The sequence below is a fragment of the Sinocyclocheilus rhinocerous genome, unplaced genomic scaffold (genome assembly GCF_001515625.1).
Source record: "Sinocyclocheilus rhinocerous isolate Xijiao unplaced genomic scaffold, SAMN03320098_v1.1 scaffold2267, whole genome shotgun sequence".
Classification (NCBI taxonomy): domain Eukaryota; kingdom Metazoa; phylum Chordata; class Actinopteri; order Cypriniformes; family Cyprinidae; genus Sinocyclocheilus; species Sinocyclocheilus rhinocerous.
In genome coordinates, this window is record NW_015625573.1 from 280,493 (window position 1) to 304,874 (window position 24,382).

The 24,382-nt window shown below is 38.1% G+C and overlaps 2 protein-coding genes across 3 annotated transcripts in view; both read right to left on the minus strand.

Annotated features, from left to right (window-relative positions):
• LOC107750669 (nuclear receptor ROR-beta-like) overlaps positions 1-12,865 on the minus strand; it is a 26,849-nt gene extending 13,984 nt beyond the window's left edge. For both annotated transcript variants that reach the window (XM_016566181.1, XM_016566172.1), the window contains exon 1: positions 12,854-12,865. The gene's annotated coding sequence lies outside the window, so the exon portion shown is untranslated. The remainder of the gene's footprint in view (positions 1-12,853) is intronic.
• A 2,901-nt stretch (positions 12,866-15,766) lies between these two features.
• LOC107750685 (semaphorin-6B-like) overlaps positions 15,767-24,382 on the minus strand; it is a 119,212-nt gene continuing 110,596 nt past the window's right edge. The window contains exon 17 of the mRNA XM_016566191.1: positions 15,767-18,288. Within this exon, the coding sequence (XP_016421677.1) occupies positions 17,372-18,288 (917 nt within the window). The 3' untranslated portion in view covers positions 15,767-17,371. The remainder of the gene's footprint in view (positions 18,289-24,382) is intronic.

Here is a 24,382-nt window from a genome sequence, read left to right on the forward strand (position 1 = left end):
CCTGAGCGGTGAACTCATTTTCGGCAGCCGAAATTTCGGTGCATCTCTAATTATTGGCGACATCAGAAATGGCTATTATATAATAGATGCTTTTTTTTTTACATTTTAGCAATTTAAAAATATTAAAAAAGGATTTTTTTACACGGCACCCCTGCTCTCAACAGAGGGCACCCCGGTTGGGAAACACTGGCCTAGAAGAAGAAATTATGTGCAGAAATGTTTAGATAAGTGATGTTAATAATTAAATCTGGTCTTGTTCTATTCAAAAAGCATTTAATCATAATCACAGCAAAAATGCAGTGTTTAATGTTGACAAAGGGGACAACATTGAAATAAGAAACATGGACACTCCTACAAATGAAGGGTCCAAAAGGAGACTGCCATAGAAATGAAAAAAATATATAAAAATTTTTGGGTTCCCCAAAGAACCTTTCTGTGAATTATTCTTAAAAGAATCATTTTTTTTTCTTAGTGTAAGTAACATTTTAAGAATCCTTTTCCACTATAAAGAACATTTTGTGCAATGGAAAGGTTCTATGGATGTTGGAAGGTTCTTCATGGAACCATAGAAGAACTTTTATTTTTAAGAGTATGGCCAATATAAACACAAGTTTTTAAATACAGATATGCCAAATATCTTCTTTTATATCTTGAATCAGAAACTCATCTGAAGTTGGATAAATGCATAATGTTGACATATGCATATTGAGCTCTTTTCCTCTAGATACACCAGCACAGGTTGTGTCTGAGTTCTGAACAAATATTTTTGAATGGCATAAAAACCCTTCTCACATCTCAAAGAACATTATCAAAAAATAAATCACATTTCTGTGAACATCTTGTGTGTATAGGTGAGGGTGACTGAGAGTTGAAGCAAAGTTTGAGAGAAGGCAGGGAGACTGAGTTCATTTCAGGATGCTACTAACAATGACAATAATTATGTGGGATGAAATAACAGGACGTGCGAAAGTATGCGGAAGATAGAAAGGATATGATGTAACCAGGGAGTCTCCATTATGAAATGAGGAGAGAAGAGATTATGGTAAGTAGGTTAGTAGAACAGCGGAAATGCACAGAAGCTGACAGAAAGCTTTTTTCACTCCCTCCTGCATGGCCACTCCTTCTTCTCAGCCTCTGCTTTGTTTCGTTCTAATCTCTCTTAACTCTCTTTTTCTAGACTTATGTTTATGCCCCTTTATTTTGAATGGCACTGTTGTCCCTATCACCATGAACTATTTTGATTCCCTCAGACTTTATCTTTATATATTTTGTCTCGTTTCACCTTTTTTACGCTTTGTTCTCTGTTTTAGAGAACGGGGGAAAATCAGCCTTTGCAACAATGTTTGTGCAGCGTTGTCAAAACAGACCTCCTTGGGGTAAATATATGAACGTTTACGATCCAGAAGCATTGCTTCCCTTTTCATTATTCTTCTGTTTAGATGTATCTTCCTGTTTCAGAGTTTGTTCCTCACCTTCCTGCAGTCTTGAATTGCATATTTTCATTCAAAAGCAGCCCCTTTTCTGTCTTTTTTCTCTATGTGACACACACACACACACACACACAATCACTGACCTCCTGACCATCTGTCTTATATAACCACAGTCTCTTAAATTAGAGCTTGCTCGCTCAGAGAATAGAGCAAAACAGGAGGGAGGCCGCCAGTATGGAGGCACACGGAGAGACAGTGAATGAAGCATCGTTTATATTAAATGTCTGCTAGAAAACATGACAAGAAAGTTATCGTAAAGTGAGATTAGAAGTGCATTATGATCTAATGGTGAATGCATTTCAGGTGGAGTAACAGAGTGGATGAGGTTATGGAGGAATATATTAAACAATCAGTGCTAGTGTGTTTGGCAGTTGATAAAATGTTGGTTTTCAGAAGGGACTATTGTGAATCCAGCTCTCATCAGCGTAATCCCCTCAGCACTCCTCTTCGTTATCTGTTTAATCCGCTGACTCCTCTCCTCTTTCACAGGCTGGATAATCCCTCTCTTTCTCTGCGCGAGGGTGTAATCCAGTTTTACCCTGCCCATCCTCTCCACCATCTTTCTCTTATCCTTTCATCTTCTGTTTCTTTCTCCTCTCCTCCCTTCTGCAGCTCCCCTAATCTTCACCCAGGCTAAAAAATACCCCTTTAAAATCCCTATTACTTCAATTACATTATATAAACTACATTATATTGTACTATAGGAAAGAATGTTCCTAAATGAATCCTTCGGTCCTAGGAGACTTTCAGAATTGTAGTCAGTGTTTATTCCAAACCGTCGTCTCGGGCCTGTTAAAATTTCCTTCGCATACTGTTGCTCATGGTTTCCATGGTCTGCCTCGTCCCAGATGGCTGGAATTGCGTCGTCTGTACGTTTTTTGTTTTGTTTTGTTTAGCAACTAAACACATAAAGCCATGAGTCTCTGTTGACTCTAATTATCAAGAATATTACAAAGAGATGATTAGCTCATTGCTCATCCTCCATATACAATGGATCATTTGGATCATTTTCATACTTTTCTTGAGTGTCTCAAATGAAACTAATGAGCAACAGCATATAATCATCTTAATCTCAGGCTGTTCCTGCAGGGCATCCTCAGTATCATTAAAAAATGTCAGATGACGCTACTTGAAAATAAATTAGTGACTTGCATGCCAGTGTTGTGCGGATTACGGTTCTGGACCAAATAAACATATATTACTCATGCAAGTAAACACAAGCTGCCCAAATGATTTCTTAAGGGACAGACAGTCACAGATGGCATGCTTGCCAGTGGATATACAATACGTCAACGGCTATAACGTCACCATGAAACAACAAAATTAAGTTAAAAGATGGTGAAGAAAATCTTCTGTATAAAATTGTATATATATAATGGTATAAAAAATGGTGCAGTTTATGAATTGTATAAACAAATTATACAATGACTCACAGGGGTCAAATATATAGTTTAGGATAACTTTTATTCAGCAAGGATGCACCAACTCAGCAAAAGTAAAATTATTTTTAATGTTATAAATAGGGATGCACCGATACCGATACTGGTATCGGTATCGGGCCCGATACTGGTCTCCTGTACTCGTACTCGTACTCGTTAAAATGCCCCGATACCAAACGCCGATACCACAGCATGTGATAAGTGCCATATTCAGACAAAGAAACACCAACAACAGAACAACAGACAGCGGAAAGGAGTTAAGGATGTCTGCTACGAAGTATATGTATGCTTCTGAAGGATCATGTGACACTGAAGACTGGAGTAATGGCTGCTCAAATTTCAGCTTTACCATCACAGGAATAGATTACATTTTAAAACATTAAAATAGCAAACAATTTGCAATAATATTTTACAATATCACTATTTTTACTGTATTTTTGATCAAATAAATGCAGCCTTGCAGAGCATATGAGACTTCCTTCAAAATACTTTTTTTTGTAAAAATCTTACTGACCCCAAACTTTTGAATTGTATGTATATTGTTTTAGAAAAAAATCAATAATCAAAATCACCCTCCTTCACACTTATTCTTCTGTCTAATGGTACCACATCTCTTCTCCTGTTCTTTTCCTGTGTTTCTAACAAACACTCAGGTCTATCTCAGATACCAAGTTACTTCCTCCAGCAAGTTAATAGACCTGTTGTCTATAGCTCTCGTGACAGCTGATAACTTTTATCACCTGCTATCTGACATGTAAAAAAAAAAATGCTGTTGTTATAGCAGTTCCCGAAAATGCTGCACGAAAAAGTCATGAAATCATCAGTGTTATCAAGAGATTGACACACAGATGCTACTAAACCTGGCTGTTTACCCAGAAAGTCACACCCTCAATATGAAGTTTATCTTTGCTTTTCTATGAACAATGCCAATTGAACAAAGGGCAAATATAATGCTGACAAATACACGTACTCACATGTCATGAAAATGCAGTGAAATTTCAAATAAACAACCTTTCAGAAGTGATTACATTATTGGTTCATTTTGCATTTGAACCTTTTGTAAAATATGAAACGATCAATTTATTATATCTCCTCGTAATCAAAGTCTATAGTACCCTATACCAAAGTTCATGTTGTTCTACTTTAACAAGACACAAGCGTTGCAACAGCTTGTTATCTGAACAATCATGGGCAGTGGGCACACGGCGCTCATTAACATGACGACCAATTTTTGTTTATCTATTACGAATCAGCACACTCTTAAAAATAAAGGTGCTTCACGATGCCATAGAAGAACCTTTTTGTCTAAATGGATCCATAAAGAACCTTTAACATCTGAAGAACCTTTCTGTTTCTCAAAAGTTTCTTTGTGGCGAAAGAAGGTTCTTCAGATTATAAAAAGGTAAGAAAGAGATGGTTCTTTAAAGAACCTTTGACTGAATGGTTCTTTCTGGAACCAAAAATAGTTCTTCTATGGCATCGCTGTGAAGAACCTTTTGAAGCACCTTTATTTTTAAGAGTGCATGGCGCCCACCCAGTGTCCACCATGACTGACCTACTTTTGAAAATCACACTCACGCATACAAACGCCACGCCACTCCACCAGAAATACACACACTTACAATGACTCACACCTCTTCCACTCATTTGTTGACTTTGTACCGTACTATATATATATATATATATATATATATATGCAAAGATTCTGCAAAATTATGAGCTCAATTTTATTTGGGTTTATTGAGGTCACCTAGTTTATCATATAGTTTGGGTTCTCTTTCAGCAAAGATCAAAAACAGCAATATTGCGGAATGAATTACAAATTAAAGTGGAAATCCAGGCAGTTTTTTTAATTTCATATCACTTTGAACATCTTCACTATCCATCCCTTCCAAGTGCCTTCTTTTTCATCCTTCACTTCTGTAGTCCCCCGTGTCCCAGTTCCACTATCTTTCTTTTTCCCTTGTTGCCTGAAGGAAGTGTGGGACACACTGTCTGTCCATCTCTATCTCTTTATGTCTCCCTCCCTCCCTCCTTTCATCCCTTACCACAAAGCAATAAACATGTGCAGTCGTTTATTTTCCTCTATCCTCTGTGGACGCTTTGCTCCGCTCTCTATCCAGAGAAAGCAGTTAATTACATTGCACCCTTTTCAGTGTGGTCATATGTTGGTCATTTTCTATCACAATGATCATTTTTCACCCCACACATCTGTCATTATTTGATTGAAAAGATGAATGCACATCATAATCTTCTTAGGTAAGCTGAATAGATAATGGCCTCGGTCATTATGTTTGGTATTATTTGCACTCGGGCTTTTAAATCACACAATTCCAATCATTTCCATATTATTTACAATGTAATAGATACTTGGGTGAATGGGAACATTACAATGAGGAGGAAAATAATTCCCAGTAAATAATGCACAGAAAGGGGAGAAAGAAACGTAAATAATGAAATATTAATCTTAAAGAAAGGCACTGGCAATGAAAATACAACTCTTCAATTCTTCAAATAAAACATATTAGTACATACTCTGAAGAAGAAGAAGAAAAAACAGCATCTGAAAATGTCGTAATCTCAAATTAATCCAACCTTGAAACGTCATTCCTTCTTTTGTTGCTTTTCTATTTACGTTTGACAGAATGATGGGGAATTAGATACCTCTGGTGGTGACTTTGGGTACTTCACATTTTGGTTTACATAACAGACGCTTATCCATTCTGCATATAGTCAGGTTAGCGGTTAAACTAAACTGTGTGAACATTATTAGTATTCATCTACCAGTTGCATTAAACGTTGTTGCAAACGTTCAAGCATTTCTACCAGTTAAAGTAGGCAGAGTTTGGGGGGATTTTTCAGTTGACTGCAGAAAATGTATCTTAAGTAAATAAAACCTTTCTTTTTCTTTTTTTAATTATTACATTAATTGTAGTGATTGTTGAATTTTATTCTCTGGTTTATTCAGTGGTAGACAGTTACCATAACACAAAGACTATGATAGCTATAAATCACATTCATTATTCATTTCCATCAATATTCCAAGCCACCATTTCAGTTTCCATTGAAGAGGAACAGCAAAACCAGATAGTAAATGAGAGACTAAGCAAAGTGTGGTTAACATTACAAACAAATATCTGTCAGTGGTTAACATTGTGGCGAATGGAAAACTTTTTCTGTCTATTGGTTGTTTTTTTCCCCCTTTCTCGTCTGGAAAGTGAAGTTTTAGTAGGCCCTTGTGGCTGGAAAGATTAGCCAGGCTAAGCACTTTACAGACATGACAGAAACATAGAGAGCGAGAGATGGACGTTCAGCAAAATGAGGAAGGAGGGAGAGGTGGCTATGACCTACTTAGTAGAGAAAAAGGAAAACACACCCCGGGGATGGTGTAGAAACACCACACATATGCTTTCCAGCATGCATAGACATACTCATTCACACATAACTATATACACTGAGATGTAAATCCACACAGTCAGACGCAGTCCCACAAACTCAAGTGTCACATCTTGGAAGTGGGTTACAAAATCCTATTTACTGCCGACAGTTATCTACATGAGCGGTTCAAGGCCGTGCGGCTCTGACGGTTTGGCAACAGCTGTAGGATCCATTCTATTTTCCGCTGCAACGGGCGCTTCGAGGCAGCTGTGACATTTTCGAATGCGACCGATCGATTAACACTTTTGCCACATCAAAGCATAATAACCGCAATTTATAGTTCATTTACCTGCATTACACCAGCTAAAACAATTTGAAACACAGCCATGTGTGCTTAAGCAACCACAAATTAAATTGTGGAGCAATATGTAATTTCCTGGGAGCAAATCCCATCTGTGCGTCAGAAATTTCCCTTAGAGGACTAAAAATAATCTGCACAGATTTAATTAGGTGCAGCATCATCTATGGGCTTTATAAAACAAGGCAATGCTTGTCTCCAGAGAGATTGGTAACATGTAATGCAAATGTGAAATCAATCATGCTGTAAACAAAATAGCCTACACAGCCTAGTTTTCTTCACAGTGTGAGTCTACAACTGTCATGTCATTTCAAACTCCACTTTACTGTCTTGCTTTGAATTGAACAAAAAGGGGATGTTAGTCTGGATGACCCTATTCACTGGAAAAGAGCATTGTTAACAATCTGCTAAACTTTTCCTTTTGTGTTACACGAAAGAAAGAAAATCATGGGTTTAGAAGGACATGAGTATGATCGATGATAGTATGATATGCAACTAAACTAAGTATTGCTCTTTAGGACTGTTTTAAGGTTACATAGAAAATCCCTGGTAAACAACACACTAATCATATTCTCATGTGTATGATCTTTGACTTGAAAAATGTGTTTGTCTCAAGAAAGAGAAAGCTCTCACATAAATTTTCCATTTCCACAAGAGGCGTTTAGCAGGGCTGTACGTTAACTTTTTTTTCACATAGCACTGGTGCTACAGAGGTTGAAAGTTTTTCGTAGCACGTGCCGCACTGTACAGCCCTGTTTAGGCATGTGTGCGAGCGAAGTCAAACCTGGAGACTTTTAAAATGAGGGCAGCAGAGATAAAGCAAGCTCTGTATGTTTTCTTGGAAAAACCTTGTGATTACAGGCTGTCTTGTGATCAGGACTTGTGATCAAAAATACACTGACTGTTAACAACTTTGTGACAGAAGACAGATTAACATATTGCGTCCTTTTGTTGCACCCTTTTGCACGGAACAAAGTATGATGACCAGTCTGTATCCAGATCAGCTGGTCACCGCAGTCACCCGGATCCAGTACGTATCCAGCCCAGATGGTGGATCAGGACCTAGAGACGACCTCTACAGCCCTGAATGTCAGCGGAGACCAGGACAACTATGAGCCCCAGAGACAGATCCCCAGTGAAGACCTTGGCCCGTATTCACAAAATATCTTAAGGCTAAAAGTAGCTCATAACTCGCCGATTTAGGAGAAAATCTTAAAAATAATGGGCGTCAATCTTAAATTTAGGACTCCTACATTTTTGCTCTAAGCGTTTTAGCACTAAAACTAGCTCCTAAATCTGTGAAACGTTGGGAGTAGTGAAGAGGACTCCTAAATCACTAAGACCAAACCACAAACTATCCTAAAACGGCTGTTGCTGGCAATCTGCCTCGCAATATAAACATTTTAGAAACATTTGATGATAATGACCTTTTAAAAAGGTATCACCTTTGGTTTTGGAGGTTACCCCAACTAATTTTCCTTTCGATTTTATCTTTGTTTTCATTAACCAGTTGGACAAGAAGTAACAGCTGTTCTTGCATCCAGGTTTTTTTTTATTTTAAGTTTGCATGTATTACTATCAGCCATGATTATTCTACTCTGTTAATGTTTATATGCATATCCGCTAATTGTTTTTGAGAAGCATACATGTAAGAGGCTGACAATAAGCTGAACATATTTGTTTAATTAGTGACACTTATCCTGCATTTTTAACCTTTATTTGAATACAGCAACATAATATTGTGCTCTTCAATATTTCTATGAATAAATCTCTGACAGAGACTATCAGCCAATCACCGTGTGCATAGTTAGTATGCTGACATCATCCATAGCAACGAGGTCAACCCCGCCCTTACTCTTAGCTTAAGACTTCTCTCTATTCCTTAGTAAATGTTTGTCTCAGCAGCTTTGTGAATAGGTTTTAAGAGAAAACTCTTAGCTAAAAACTTTTACTGCTATTTAGGAGAACTCTTAGTGGTAAGATAAAATGTTTTGTGAATACGGGCCCTTGTCTCCTAGATGGTCACCGGGACCAGACCACAAGAACCAGATGAGTCCTCTGCACAATGTGACTTTGCTGCAGCCTGGAATTGAACTGCTGGTTTCGTCTGGTCAGAGGAGAATGACATATTCAGTGATAAATTTATGAATTTTCATTTTTGGGTAAATTATCTCTTTAGCAATAAAAGAGGATGAGGGTTGGTACACAGGTGATGGTGCTCAGTTTTTTCTTTTACTGTGTGTGCTACATGTGCCTTCTGTGCCCAATGAGTGTCATGATGCCATCTTGTGCTGATGATCTAGTCGATATCAGCAATGAGGGACTCAGGTTTCTGGGTCAGCGAAGATTGGGAGGATGGCAGAACAGACAATGAACCTCTCAACTTCCTTCAGGTTGTATGTGAGCAGATGACACACCTTGTTTTGCATGTAACATAAAGCAGTAAACAAGATCACCGATGCAAACAATATAGTGCAACTCTTTTTCACGATCAAATTTATTTCCAAACAAAGGCTTTTGTGTCCATGTTCTTGCTTTTTTATGAGATCATATTAATTTGCTAGAGGGTACTGGGTTAATTTTCATTTCAAGTTTTCTGAAATGATTAATATGTTTTGGAATATTTTCTTCACACTGTATAATGACTTTCATTCAGCTATTAGAGAACTTTTACCCTGCCAATAAATTCACATTTTTAATTAATTTATCAGACATTTGTTTACAAAGGAGCTTGCAGGCGAACTATATATTTATCCTGTGTTCCCTGGGAATTGATCCCATGACCCTGATGTTGGTTGTGCAATGCTCTAATTGATGAGCTACAAAGAGTCTGACAATGCATGTCAGTCATAAATTGCAGATGATACATTGTGGTCATGTATTCACACTTCAGCTGGAACCTGATTCTGGAGCTCTGATGTCTCATGTAATTACTACCAGAACAGCAAATCCTGGAAGGTGTCTGGCCCAGATCTGGCAGAACCTCATCTCTCCAATAAAAAAAGGAGGATAGAGTGACCTCAATTGTCACCTTAATAACATCTGAGAGTGAACCTCTTGGCTCTTGTTTCTGCTGTGTCACAGAGGGAGTCTCAATAATTCATTAGCCTTGACATTTCATAATACCATAGATTATACCTTTGATACCTTAAATATAGAAAAAAAGTTTCTTTTTTGTTTTGTAGGTATTTAGTAGTTGTGTTGAAATCTTTTAAGCTGGTGACATAATGGGGGAGATTAAACTGATTAGTGTTAAATTGAGTGAAATTGAGACAATTACAATTCACCAAAGGTTCACTGATTAAATTAAGTCAATCTCTCTTTGTCTTATTAGTGTTTAACAGTGTTTATTTGAGCCTAGGAGTAATGGATATCATCCTCTATATAAAAATACTGACACAACTAAGGAGCTTGATTTAAATTAAACCATAAATTAAATAAAAATGTAGATAATATTTGAATTGAGCTGTATGATGACACAGTTGTCTTCTGTAGAGCTGCTTTATAGCTGAATCAAATTTGTTTGATAATTCATGAACTTTAGACAGTTATTGAACTGAACTGAATAAACACAAACTGACTTGAGCTGGATAAAGAGACTACTGTCCTTTTTTTTTTTTTAGAGCTGGTCAGAATGCTTTTCGGTGGCCTCCTGTTGAAGTGCCTCAGCTGCTAATCATGTCACTGGCGACTGACACACTGAAAGCTCGTTTAAACAAGTGTGAGTGTGCTTGAGAATTTTAAGTACATGTCTTGGACAAAGGGATACCTTGTCAAATAAATGAGCTCCATGTTTTATGTGAAGAGGATATGTGTAAAACAGTCCACTCTTATCTCTGTTATAGACTGAACTTGACCTCTGTATCCGACAACCCTCTGCCTTCCAACTATCCAGTACGTTCAATACAGAAAAAATGGGCATTCTGCAGTCTTACATGTGATTATTTGACAAAGTCTGTGTGTCAGTCAGGTGCCATTGAGTGTTTTTGAAAATGTGGGTGTTTAAAGCACTGTGAATGCCTTCTGTATTGAATAAACTACATAAAAATGTCAAAGAGACTATCATGTATATTATTATGAAAATATGACATTTTAAATAAACACTAAAGACTGCATCTGGAAATTGAGTGAATTTCCATACATTTAATGACACAAATCAAATCATGCGTAGACTTGAGGGAGTCCCACTTCAGGAGCTCTGTGAATTTGTGCATGACACTTATTCAGCTTCGTTTGATTACAGATTATTGCAGTCGGACGGCTCTGAATTACTCTCGGGGGCTGTGTTTCTTGAAAATATGAACATAGTGCTCTCCTCCACTGTCTAACTCAATGATCTATATGAAGTAACGAGTTCTCCTGTTTACAAATCAACATGTGCCTGAACAGAATGTCAGCAGACTGTTGTTATAGCAACACGGTCTCTCAGGAAATCCAGAACATATCCATATTTATACATTTTTGACCATTTGCTATTAAATATATATATAAATGTAGCCTATTTATTGAAATATTATTCTATATAATTACATCTTTTTTTTAGCCATATAGTTTAATTAAAGTTATGTTGGCATAGTATATTAAACAGTCATTATGACAGATAATATTCTTTTGTTGTAACTCATTTTCTTTAGATCATCCAAAATAAAACTGTTTTAACCACTGAAGTATGGAAAAGGTGGGTTCAAGAGAGAATGTTACATTCACCAGCGATCAACATTTTAACCCAATTTACAACAATCACCCTATTTACTTAGTACTAATCAAGTTAGGATGGTTTGATTTGAATGGGGCAGATCATCTCTGCCTACCATTTAAGTGGCACAAATGTTGTGATTAACATTTAGATGCATTTACTCCATAATTCCCTCTAGTCCTTTGTTCACTTTATGTAATATTAATTAAAAGCAGTTGATTGGACTGCAGATGACAACCTGACATATTACAAAAGGTTTGATATTGTCCATCACTTCTACAGTGGGGTCTGAAAGTCTGAGAAAATTGTTATTTTTCTTCATTTTCTTCAAAAAAGAAGAAGAAGAAGAAAAAAAGAGTTTTCAGTTAGATTTTGAATCCAGATTGATAATGTTGCCTCACACTGTTAGGCTATTATATCTGTGAGAAGGATAACACTGCCACCGTGTGGATATCTGTTGTATCAGCAGCACTTTTCAAGAGAATAGGATGCATAGACGAATTGTAAATTCGAATCAGTAAATGTAAATAATCTGCTGAGACTATACATGCAATATAGGAGTACATTCATATTAAAGCATAATATTTAATATGAGGCTTGTAGATCAAATATATGAGCTTGACCCAATTTTGCTATTAATCAGGCTATTTTAGTTGCTTGGATGACCATGATTTGTAGCTAGTAAGCTTGTGTGTGTTTGATACGCGAGTAGTGGTTTAATTCCAAACACATTGCCTGTAAACAGCATCAACAAAAGGATTTATTATACTGACCTTCGTTTTTCACTTGAGGCTCCAGGTGAGCTTGTTAAAATTCCACTTCTATGTCAAATCCCGATGAGGGAACATGAATTTGTCTGGCAATAGATTGGTAGAAATAAATACCCAGAGCTTCAGGGTTGGAAAACAATATAAAGTTGTGGCTCAGATTCATTGCAAGATCTGTTTGGCATTTTCAAGCTCATGTCTACAGTCATGCTTGTTATCAGACGACCACAAATTATTCTGTGGTGTAATAACCAAACAGTGCAGGCTGCTATAAAGAACCACTGAGGTGATGAGTACTGATCTCAGAACACTTATTGGCTTTTGAATCGAAATGAATAAAGCACTCTGTACCAGTACTCTTGAGATCCGTCACATTTATGGTTTATATACTGTGTCTAAAACAACAGGACAGTCCAAAGGCAGAAGGACAGGAAGAACTGAAACATATACCACTTAAAAATGAGCAATTGCTCAAATAAAACTGAACTGCAAGCAAACCCAACATTACTCTCTTTTCTGAGATATTGATATTTGTCTTGTAGAACAGGGTTTCTCACCTTGTCTTATGTATCTCTTCAACCCCTTCAATAAGATCCAAGTAGCCCTTCATAATATCCCTTAGTAATAAACAACAACAAAAATAATGCAATGCACCAGAAAAACTTAAAGAAAAAAACAAAGAGCAGTTAGGTTCTTGGTGGTTTATTAGAACAGGAAATGATAACAGAGCACAGTCTCCATGCTCAATGACAGCCAGAACTGAGGACAATGAGTTTCCAAATGCAAAAATGTGTGTACGCATGTATAAGTACAGTGGGATCCAAAAGTCAGAAAACTTTGTAAATTTGGTTGTTTTAGCATTTGGAGCAATTTTCAACAAAGAACCTTTATTGCACAAAATAAATAAGAAATATTTAAGATTTAGCACTATTTCATGGTCACTAACAGATAAGAACATTTTGGTCATTTTTCATGTGACTCTGTAGAGACGGTAAGATGTTATTACTTCCATTGAAACAAGATGCTCTCTGGATCATTTCAATTCATGCTGAAGAACAATCATCAGGTTTTACACAAACTATTGAGAGCTGCTGGTAAAGCAAAAGAGGGACAAACTGAATACAAAGACATTTTGATATGTCAGTTTTTCAGTTAAACTTTTCACTTAAATTATCATGCTAATAATATAATTTGTAATAAGAAAAATGCAAAAGAGAACATTTTGGACCCCACTGTCCAAGTGATCTTGAGTGTTTGTGTGCACGTGTCTTTATGTGCATTTGTGCTGTTGATTTGGAAAGCATGCATGTGACTGTCTGATTGGTGGACAATATTAGGGCACACAGTAGCATGTCGTGTTGAAGTACACGCTACATCTGTGGACTTCAGACCGAGGCTGTGTTCATGCAGGTAGTTCACTTAAATTACATTTAAGCACTGAAATAATTATGTACACTGAAGGGGACACGACTTGTCATTTAATGACAATGGACCCAGTAACACGAACAGTCTCCGGTGCGAGACAAATCAGAAATCCATCACAGTTAACAGAAGACTTGGCTCTTTCGCAAAAGTGTTTTTCTTCTTCTCTTTCTTTCAGGAGAAATGACTCCAATCCAATTTTTTAAAGAAAAGAAGGCTTTGCACAGTTCAGAAACCAGGATCAAACACTGAAATTCAGGTCACAGTCGCAGTATAATCATTGTCGTTGAAAACATTCACACACCAGAGAGCAAATCAAATCACTTGCATGAACTCAATAAACCAACCTAAAACATTACCACAAAACAAACAAATAAACAAATATAAAAATGAAGGTATCAGTACTGGCTACTATATTCTCTACAATTTACAAAAAAATTCAAACTCCGTTTGTGCTTGTCAGATGTCAGCTTTTTCATACTGAAAGCATGTCATTTCTAAACAAACCATTTCTTTCTTTGTGTTTGCACATTTCGTTGGGTGGCCCATTAGCTGTGGCAGTTTGTGGCTGGGGGGACGTCAAAAAAAAAAAAAATCTAAGGGCTTTAAAAGAAAAAGCAGAGAAGAAAAAAAAAAAAACAGCCCAGACAACGAGAAAGCCCCGAGCACACTGTCTTCACTGTTCATAGACAGAATTTTAATTGGAAAATTGAGAGTAGGGAGCTTTCTAAAACAGGGCTAGATATATTCTGTCCAAACAAAACCCTAGCAGAGTTTTTATGGCCGATTCTATTTCTTGCTTGAGAGAATTACGACATAGGAAAACAGTGAAACAACCCTCGTTTATTTTCTTTTCCGGGAACACATTTTATAGAGCTCCGCAGCAAATTAACTCCACTTCACTGCTTCAAAATCTCGTGCGAATTAACCCCGGCAGTGTTTGGAGATTGCGTACAGGGTTTCACAATAAGTATTACCTGTGTTTGCTGCTTGTTTTTGGTTTATTCCGGGGAATATTACTTATATGGGATGAGGTCGGGAAGATGACTTGCTGCTTGAGTTTTGCTGCCCACATCTCAGGCGATTGCTTTGTAAAATCTGGCTGTGTGAGTAAGCAAGTGGGTGCATGTGTTTCTGCACGTCTCTCACGATCATCTCTAGGCTTTATCAGGCCTAGATAGACTTAGCGTAATCACGCATGTTTTGCCTAATGGTGCAATAGAGTGAAAAGATAGTGAGAGGGAAGCAGGGCGAGCGCATGCACAGGTGGGCAGACCTTTTTTCAGCACATAGTGGGCCTCAGTCTGTATGAGGGTAGAACAGTTCCAAAATGAACAGATGAGCTGGGTTACAATAAAAAAACAGCGGCAATAATGTTGATTGTGTAAAAATCACACACAGAGTTTTGAACTCAGTCATGCATTGGCACTTAAAACCTATAAATTAAACACTTCAATAATTGCTTTAATGTTCAGCTTCAATGGGTTTCATCCATCCACATGCAAAAAAAAAAAAACACTCCTACCCTGTGCCCTTAAATCCTCTCTCTGTTATCACTACAACAGACTTTTCATTTGGAACACTGCCTGTTTTTAAACCAACATATACTTAGTGTTGATGTATTGTTGATTATAGGACCACTAAATATTTGATGTCAAACCCTCTCATGGACCATTTTCACATTTTTGGGTTTGGAATATAAACAATAGCAGGGTAGACTTCTAGTGAAATAAATGTGAGACCATAGCAAATGTTATTTTTGCATTACCATTTGTTTCAACAGTACAAGAATAAAATCAATATTGTATTTCCATGACTTTCTAAAAGAAGAAGTAGAAGTAAAACAAGGATTGATTATGGCAGTCAGGAGAGAGAAAGATGTCAAATTGACCATCAATCCCTTAGAAATCGCACTGCAGCAGTGTTTACGATTTATTTTGTAATTAAATGCCAGGCAAATGTAACAAATGTATAGTGTTATACTCTACTATTTAACATTTTGTTTTTGAAAAAGTCTCTTATGCTGACCAAGGCTGCATTTATTTGATACAAAAATTTAAAATAACAGTTTTCTATTTAAATATATGACTGCAAAACTGAATTTTCAGCAGCCAATATTCCAGTCTTCAGTGTCATATGATCCTTCTGAAATCATAAAAGTATGAATGTCTTTAAATAAAACTTAAAATTAAAATTAAAACATTTTTACAATGTTAATTACTCCAGAAATGCGTCATCTCACACTGTGAAAAGGGTCCATTGAGCACTAAGTAAAAAAAATTAAAATTAAAATAAAAAAAATCTATGCATTATGCAGAGTGCATTATGCATTACTGCCCTCTAGTGGACACACTCAGGTAATGCTTAGTAAATTACGGGTGCCTCACGGGAAGAAAGCAGAGATAACGTCGTTCACTGAGAGGTGAATGAATTGAATAGTACACTATTTCTTTCTTGCCTCCCGTGGGGTTTACAACCCTGAAACAAACAAACAGCAATCCAAAGAGAGCCAGAGGAAACTGAACAATGGCTGAAGTGGGCCCAGTGCCATTGCGAGCCCAGTGGGTCAGATTTTTTTGCTCTCCATCTAAATGTAACATTGTACTCGTCTGATTCTGTGAGGTTTGTGAAAGCTGGCAGTGAGGGGGGACCCAGAGGGGTCCGATCTTGTCTGGCTCCTCATTGACATTCTCCTGGGCTGGGCTGATGGCTAGGCCATGACTCTTAACGGCTATTTGTTGGGATGGTCTTCTTTGGCTGGGCCGCACAAAGACACCCAGTGTCAGTGAGACACTCTGAATGCAGCTCCCTAGCGGCCCGACTCGGCCCAGACAACCGAGCTCACATTTGACTCAATGGACTGCAGAGAGAACGAAGCCAGGCTGAGCGAAAGAAAGAGAAAGTGTTGCAAATGCTCTGCTCTAATGCTAGCATGTGTAGGGTATGTAAACACACTAAACGTCTTGGTTTTTAAGATACACCACAAAATAAATGGGTCCACCCAACAACATATTTCCACAGTGTTTCCCTGCTCCGTCCAGAAAGCATGATTCCATGATTTTTGGCGAATGCTTTTTTCCATGACCCATTTAAATCTGATATTCCAGCACACAAGTCTTTAAAGTCACATGGCAGTTGTCTTGATTGCTTCCTGACACATAATAGGTTAAGAGATGGAGGGATAGTCAGTAATTTGACATCAGACCACTTAAGAAACTCCAGTGTTGGTCGGCCATTTTGCTTTCATATCAAGCCTAGCCGACAAGCACATTTTAATCCCTGTTTTGGCGTGGCTCACATACACATACAAACAGACACAAGGAAGTTTGAGCTTGTCTGCAAAGGCCCCGGATGCACAAAAGAAGCATCCACAGGTGCAAACATAAAGCAAGAGAGGTGAAAGCGAAACGGATCACTTCCACTGAAAGGTGCACAGAGTGTGAGATTACACAGAGAGCCAATCCACAACCGCTTCGCTATGCTAAACAGTCAACGTAGCCGTTTGCAGGATTATGATTATGTATTTCACCTCCCATCACCCAACGCATCCGTTTTCCTAAGTGATCCTTCCGCTTCATAAGACAGGGCGTGATAGAAGCCGCTAACGTGCTAAGTGGTGTCACCCTGCAGGCAGGGGAGGATAGCGGCTTTAACACAAACCATTAACGCTCTCGTTCTCTCACTCTCGGTAGTCCTAGAGCTCAGCCACTGGTGGGGGACTTGAAAGACACTGGATGGCAGTGAGAGAGGATAGGAAGGGCAGGATTACAGAAGGAGTCTGAGTCTTGAGGGTGATGGGACGGTGAACGGGCCTGGACCACTCACTGGCCATTTGGGTTGCGCTCACTTTTCACCAGCAGGTGGCTGTAGTCCTGTATCTCATTAAGCCCCCGCTGAGTGTGATGACCTGGCCGTACTAACGCTGCATTAGTGCGCGGCTGTATTGGATATGGGTGGTGGCCAGAAGGAGTCGCGTTGTTGCTATTGAAGTTGAGTCCGTCGCGGGACCATCGCAGATGGTCGCCATAATCCGACTGTGTGGTAGGAGCCGAAACCACCCTCCTGCGGTCAGGTGAGTCCTGAGGTGTTGCCGGATAGTTGTATTCACCAGCAGAGTTGCGAGTAGGTGGGGCGGACGGTCGCCCACCCTGCTCCCGCTGATTCGATGGATGCGAGAGGATGAGGTACCGCTGACGCTCCGAATGAGGAGGAACATCACCCGATCCCTCTTGCCGCCCACCTTGCAGGTATCTGGAGCTCAAGTAAATGACCGCTGAGCTCGCTGGGCAGGGTGTCCCTGTCTGTGCGAGGAAAGTATGGCTCTGGTCCCAATCGCAGTCTGTGAGATGGACATTAGGAGTGGGACGTTTCTGCTGTAGAGGCGTCTGTTCTGGAGTGGGAAGTCCTGGGTCGATGTCTCCAGATTTTGGCCAGCCGTTGGTGAACATGTTCTCAACCTGCGAGCGGGGTCGTTCGCTGCCGCTGATACGTGTCACGCTGATCACGGAACCGCTGCGGCCGTGTCCCAGCATGCTCTGCTCCTTGTCACTCTTGCGACGACTCCCCATGCCAGATCCACTGGCTCTGGAGTGCTGGCGGTGCTTGAGGCTCATTATCCAACATACCATCAGACCTGACAGCGCCACCCCGGTGGCAAACGCTGAAACCGCTGACAACACCAGCAAGTTCACGGACACCAAGCCATCTGGTTCCTCGATGAAACTCTCCTGCAGAAGACCTAAACATGTGGAAAGAATAACAGTGAGCATAAAGAACACTTTTATAACTGACAAAGATTTACAAAATTAAATGACCTTGAGTTGTTTATTTTTTTTTAAGTAAAAAAAAAAGTCATTTTATTTTTCTATGAGGTTGAAGAATGCATGAGTGAAGGAAAATAGCAGACTAATTGCACTCATTACTACCTAAAGTAGATGTTGATTTTAGCAGCTGTAATAACTCTTCCTGACTGAAAGCATCTAGGATTCAAGGATTCAAAGCGTTTATTGTCATATGCCCAGTGAGGAAAACAAGTTTCCCTGAGCAATGAAATTCTTACTTTGCTGTCCACAATGAATGCCAAGACAGTGCAAAACTATACACACACATACACAAACTATACACACATACATACATGATCTATCATCAATTACGTGTGTTGGAACATTAACTTTTAGAAACTTCTATAGAACTGAATAATTCGGACAAATATTGAAACTTTTAAGTCGTATTCACCGATTAAAAAGTGCCCTGGGTGTGATAGATTTTAAAGACAGTACAGATGGATGAGAGCAATGGATACCATTCACTTTGAAATGGCAGAAGACTTATGTTCTCAGAAGAGCACCAATGAATTATTGATGACGACAAAACAGACGGGCATAAAAATATCAAAATCTAAAATAATCTATCTATCTATCTATCTATCTAATCTATAGTGTTATGTTGAAAAAAAAAAAGGTTCTGGAAATGTTTTTGTTCAACTACCCAAAAGTCAAAATCTAAAGGCAATATCTTATTAATTACAGGAAACTCAATAAAACAGGAGGGAAGTTCTTACAGTCACAACAATAAGAACCAACATCATGAAATGGCTTAGCAGATGAAACGCTCTTGAAACAAATTAATTTAACTGGCAAATTTAGCAGATGAAACGCTCTTGAAACAAATTAATTTAACTGGCAAATTTATCACAATAAAGACAAATGGTAACCATTTAACATTGGTGAAAATAAACAGCCTTAATTAGCACTTACAGCGGTTTGCTTAAGAACTCAAATAAAATGAGAGAGAAGGCACAATCAATAAAAAAAATGTGCTATGATAATTAGCGCATAATAGCTGCATCAGTGTGGGTGTTTGTCTGCAAGACTCTGCTGAATTAAAAGATATATTAGCTGTAGTTCGGCACCAGGGAAAGGAACTTACAGCACAATGTCAGTCATTTCATTGGGAGATGAAATATGACAGAGTGCCTATCAATTTTCTGGTGATATACATGTTTACTTCTCAGTATTCATTTTGGAGGGACAGACCACATTACCGAAACGACACCTCAAATCAATCAATGCATTCATGTGGATGCTGAGTCAGTGTCTGGTTCTTCCTCAGTCCTTTTCTCTCTCTTTCTCTTGTACAAGTCTCTCTCTCACCCTCCCTCATTGTGTGTTTATCTCTGTCTCTGCCCTGGTACCACTCTCTGTCTGTTTTGTTTGTGGTGTGATGGCATTATGTTTATTCTATCACAGACAGATACCAGGTGCTTGTAACTTTTCCCGGCATGCTAACTGCTGTCTAAAGGGCAGTAAACTATCGTTTTTTGTTTTTGTCATCTTTATGATTAACTTTTTGGCTGCTGCTGGTGGCTTGTGGCTGCACTGCTGTTAGAAGTTGGATAAACATTGTTGGCATGGGGCAGTTCACTTCACGAACCACTGACTAAAACAGTGACTTGTTTATGCTGTCGCAAACCACTTGGCATTCACAAGGGCCCCATCATGTATCAGGAACCGGGGTCCTGAAGGGATGTGGTAAAAGGGTGGGATGCAAGATGATGCTATTTTCTAGGTTGTTTATGTTCATACACTGTGGTGTTTACTTTCAGTGGCATGAGGTAACGGGGTGGAAGATGAAGTGATGTTTGATTGCTTGAAGACTTCACTTCTCTGTGAGATACACTTTGTGAACTTTTCGAACAAACTCTGGAGTGGAAACAAATGGAAATTCAAATGTGCCAGTAACACATTACAATAAGTTACAATAATCCATTAACATTAATGCATTAGGTATCATGAACCAACAATTAAAAGCATTTATTACTGTAGTTTCTTTTAATACACATATTTATGGCAACCATTTAGCACATATACATATAAAATTATATATAATAGCACTAAATTGTAATAAAACACACAAACTATTGTTCATTGTTTAAAATGTTTTAAATAGTTAAATTTTCCATGTTAGTTCATAATACATTAATTTATACAATTTTAAAGGCTAAAAATAGTTTAGTATATGTAGATAGAATAGTATTTAGAAATTACCATTAACCAGGATTATTAAATTCTGTAAAAGTATTGCTCATTGTTCGTTCATGATACCTAATGCATAGGAGTGGAAAAAAGTACAGAGAAATTGTATTTAAGTACTGGTACTATGTCAAAATGCTAATCAATTAAAAGTATCTAACCAAAAATGTATTTGAGTGTAAGTAAAATATATCCATATTAATGTATATTTATGCAATTTTTAAAATAAAATGTAAAAGTAAGAAATTGTATTTAAGTACTGGGACTGTCAAAATGCTAATCAATTAAAAGTATCTAACCAAAAATGTATTTGAGTGTAAGTAAAATATATCCATATTAATGTATATTTATGCAATTTTTAAAATAAAATGTAAAAGTAAAAAAAAAAAATTTCATAGTTCGGGCAATATTAGTTTTACAAGAAATAAATTCACAAATGCACACTTTACAAAAAATTGGGAATAGTGTAGCATTCTGGAAACTTTGTATAGTATGTAAATCAAATCAAATTCTAATCTTGCATACTTAATTTGTATTGGTATGCAAATGAAGATTCAATATTTAAACTACAAAATACATCTAGTTTTGCTATTTGGTTTCTGTTCTCTCGTAATCAACCGCAACCACAGATGCTGTCGCTAGAACTTAACTTGTATTTAACCTGGAATAGTCTTTTTAGTCATGAATGATGATCTGAAAAATATGTACTTTTAATGTCTAAATGATACTGCAAGAAGTAAAAACAATCAAAATGAACCTTATCGTAAACTTATCTTTTGAAAGCACACCTGAGGTCATGAAGAACTCGCTGAGAGCCGTCCTCTCCAAAAACACAATCTTGTTTGCAAGCAGCACTAAAACACACATCAAACGCTCTTTGTATATACTTGAGTCACTTTTTTCCTGGGCACAGCCCTGATGTTGCCTCAGATAGATATTACCCAAACCACACGGGCCTTTCTCCGTAATGAAAGAGACGCATTAAAACGTCCGCCTGTCTGGAGGGCCACCTCTCATTCTTTCTCCCCTCTCGCCTGCAATGTGTCCATCCCTTTTTACAGTAAGAAGATGGTGCATGCATGCAATGAATAGATCAGGGCCATTATAGATGTTGCCTTTGTAGTCACTCAGCTTTGTCGTGACGGGAAACAAAACACGCAGACGGGAGCGGACATAGAGCGAGAGATAGTCCCAGGCACTGTTTCTTTCTTTTCCTCATTCCCGACGGGGTGACAGAAACCCCCTTTATCCCCATTCACTTATTAAAGCTTAATGGAAGGCAGCCGGACTGTCAGGCTGAGGCGCAGCGAGCACGTCTTGAGCTGGAAGCTCCAATTACAGCCGAACAATGGTGGTGGAGCAGTCTAGTTAGCGTTGGTCTTCGGAAGGCAATAGGCCAAGTGCTAAAAGACTCAGAGCCCAGGGACTAACTGCCTTGCTTTTGCCTCTTTTTTCCCCGGGTCTATTCACTAGCAGTTTGATGTTTGTTGCTTATCGCTCTCCATCTCTGTGCACATCATCTCCCGCTCATCTCTCCCTCTCTGTGCCACGTCCTTTCATCTTCTGCTGGCTGTCTGTCTCCGGGGATGTACCCTTATTCTTTTATTCCCTGTATCACTCTATTGCTCTCGGTCTCTCTTTTCAACCTGTAAGCAGAGAGGCGGCTAATGAAATGCTAGCAGTGTTCGGTTTCTTGTTGAGATCGTGTCATTAAAAACCTCAGGTGTAATATGGATTTTCTTCTAGAAAATAAGCAACCTTCCCGAGCTTTATTAATTACCCGACCTTCAAGCGAGGGTGAGACAGTTTAGTGTGTTGAAAACAGACTCTTATCGGCTGTGCTTATGTAACACAAACTTAATCATGCAGTAGTTTTCTGCACTATGTTAGATTCTGCTGTGTGTGTGTTAGTTTGTGTAGTGTTTCATGTTAGCACGAGGCCTTACATGCGAGTGTGTGCATTTGTATGTGTGTGTGTAGCAGTGGCTTATGGTTCACTGCCTTTACTCATTATCTTTTCTCTTTCTATCTCTTGTATATATCTTGAATATATCTCTTATATTCTCTTGCCTTCGCTCTTGTTCTCTATCTCTCATACACACACACACACACACACACACACACACATAAACTTCTCTGCAGAAACGCTGCAGGCTATTCTCTATCTGCCAATCCTCTCTCTCTTTCTGGTTCTCGACATGTCAGCCATCTTTTGCTGTATTCAAGCCTCACTGTTGCCATTGCTTTGTGTTAAGCATGCCGAAAAGACCAGCAGTTCTGGTCACCAGCATATGTTTTAGAGTTTTAGATGCTGGTATGGTGGCATCCCTATAGGGAGAAACACTGATATTTAAGTTGTTTTTCAGTGAGCTCTTAACCAATTCATGTGAAATGGATCATTTCATTTGATAAGGTCTGACTCAAAAGAATAATTAATTCATGAATTTTACATTGTTTACTTCTTTCAATACATCCCATTTTAAGTCAGTAACAACTAAATTTTTTGTCTGTTCCTCACACAAAGCTGACTTTAGAAATATGACTTTAGAAGACTTGGAGTATAGCCAAATAGTAATACGAACTACTTTTATGATACTTTTTTTGCCATTTAGGAGGTTTTGGAACACTAGTCCTCATTCACTTCCAATATATGGTTAAATCTGCAACCTAAAATTCATATTTTTGTTCTATGGAAGAAAAAAGTCATAAAGGTTTAGAACAACATGATGACAGAAGTTTAATTTGTGGGTGAACTATTACCTTGAAGGGATAGATCACCCAAAAATTTAAATTCTATCATCATTTTCTTATGTTTCAAACCTGTATGACTTTTTGTCTTCTGCAGAACACGGCAGATTATACTCTTTTATCCATACAATGAAAGTCAATGGGGTCCAAAACAACATTAGATCACACACATTCATTGTATGGAAACAAAAAACACAAAAACATTTTTCAAAATATCTTCTACTGAAGAAAAAAGTTTGGAACAACATGAGGTTGAGAAAGTTATGACAATTTTTGTTGCTGGGTGAACTATCCTACCTTGGTCAACCAGCAAAACTGGACCTAAAGAACATTAAAGGGGTCATATGATGCTGCTAAAAAGAACATTATTTTGTGTATTTGGTGTAATGAAATGTGTTTATGCGGTTTAAAGTTAAAAAAACACATTATTTTCCACATACTGTACATTATTGTTTCTCCTCTATGCCCCGCCTTTTTGAAACGCGTCGATTTTTACAAAACAACGAGCCGTTTTAGGTAGGTGTGGCTAACTCTTAACTTTTATAAAGAATATCTCTTTGGATTTGAGACTTTAGTCTTTACAACTTTACAGATCTTCTTTATGCACCAAGAGCTTGTAACACTCCAAAGAGAAAGAAAAAAATGAAATTGCATCATATGACCCCTTTAAACGAAGTAATATGGCCTTGTCAGCAAGGAAGCCATGCATAAAAGCTTCCCCAACAAAATGTTCAAACTTTTTAAACACGTCTGTTTCCAAACAGGGTGTTTACAGAAAGATAGTAGTGAAGACATTTATGGCTTCTTAGCTTACACTTTAAAAGTCAGACTCCCAGATCAGTATACAGCCAGCAGGTTTCCATACGTCTGCATGTGTTCTCAATTAACTCTTCTATAATTTTCAATAAGAGAGAGCTGCTCATGGCCTATAGCACTGCAATAAGGTGAAAGGCTTCCTGGCACCGGTTCAGGGTTTCTAATTCCAACATAATTGTGCACGCTACAGTCCACAATGTCTGACGATGATTAACATGAGACTAAATAGAAAGGACT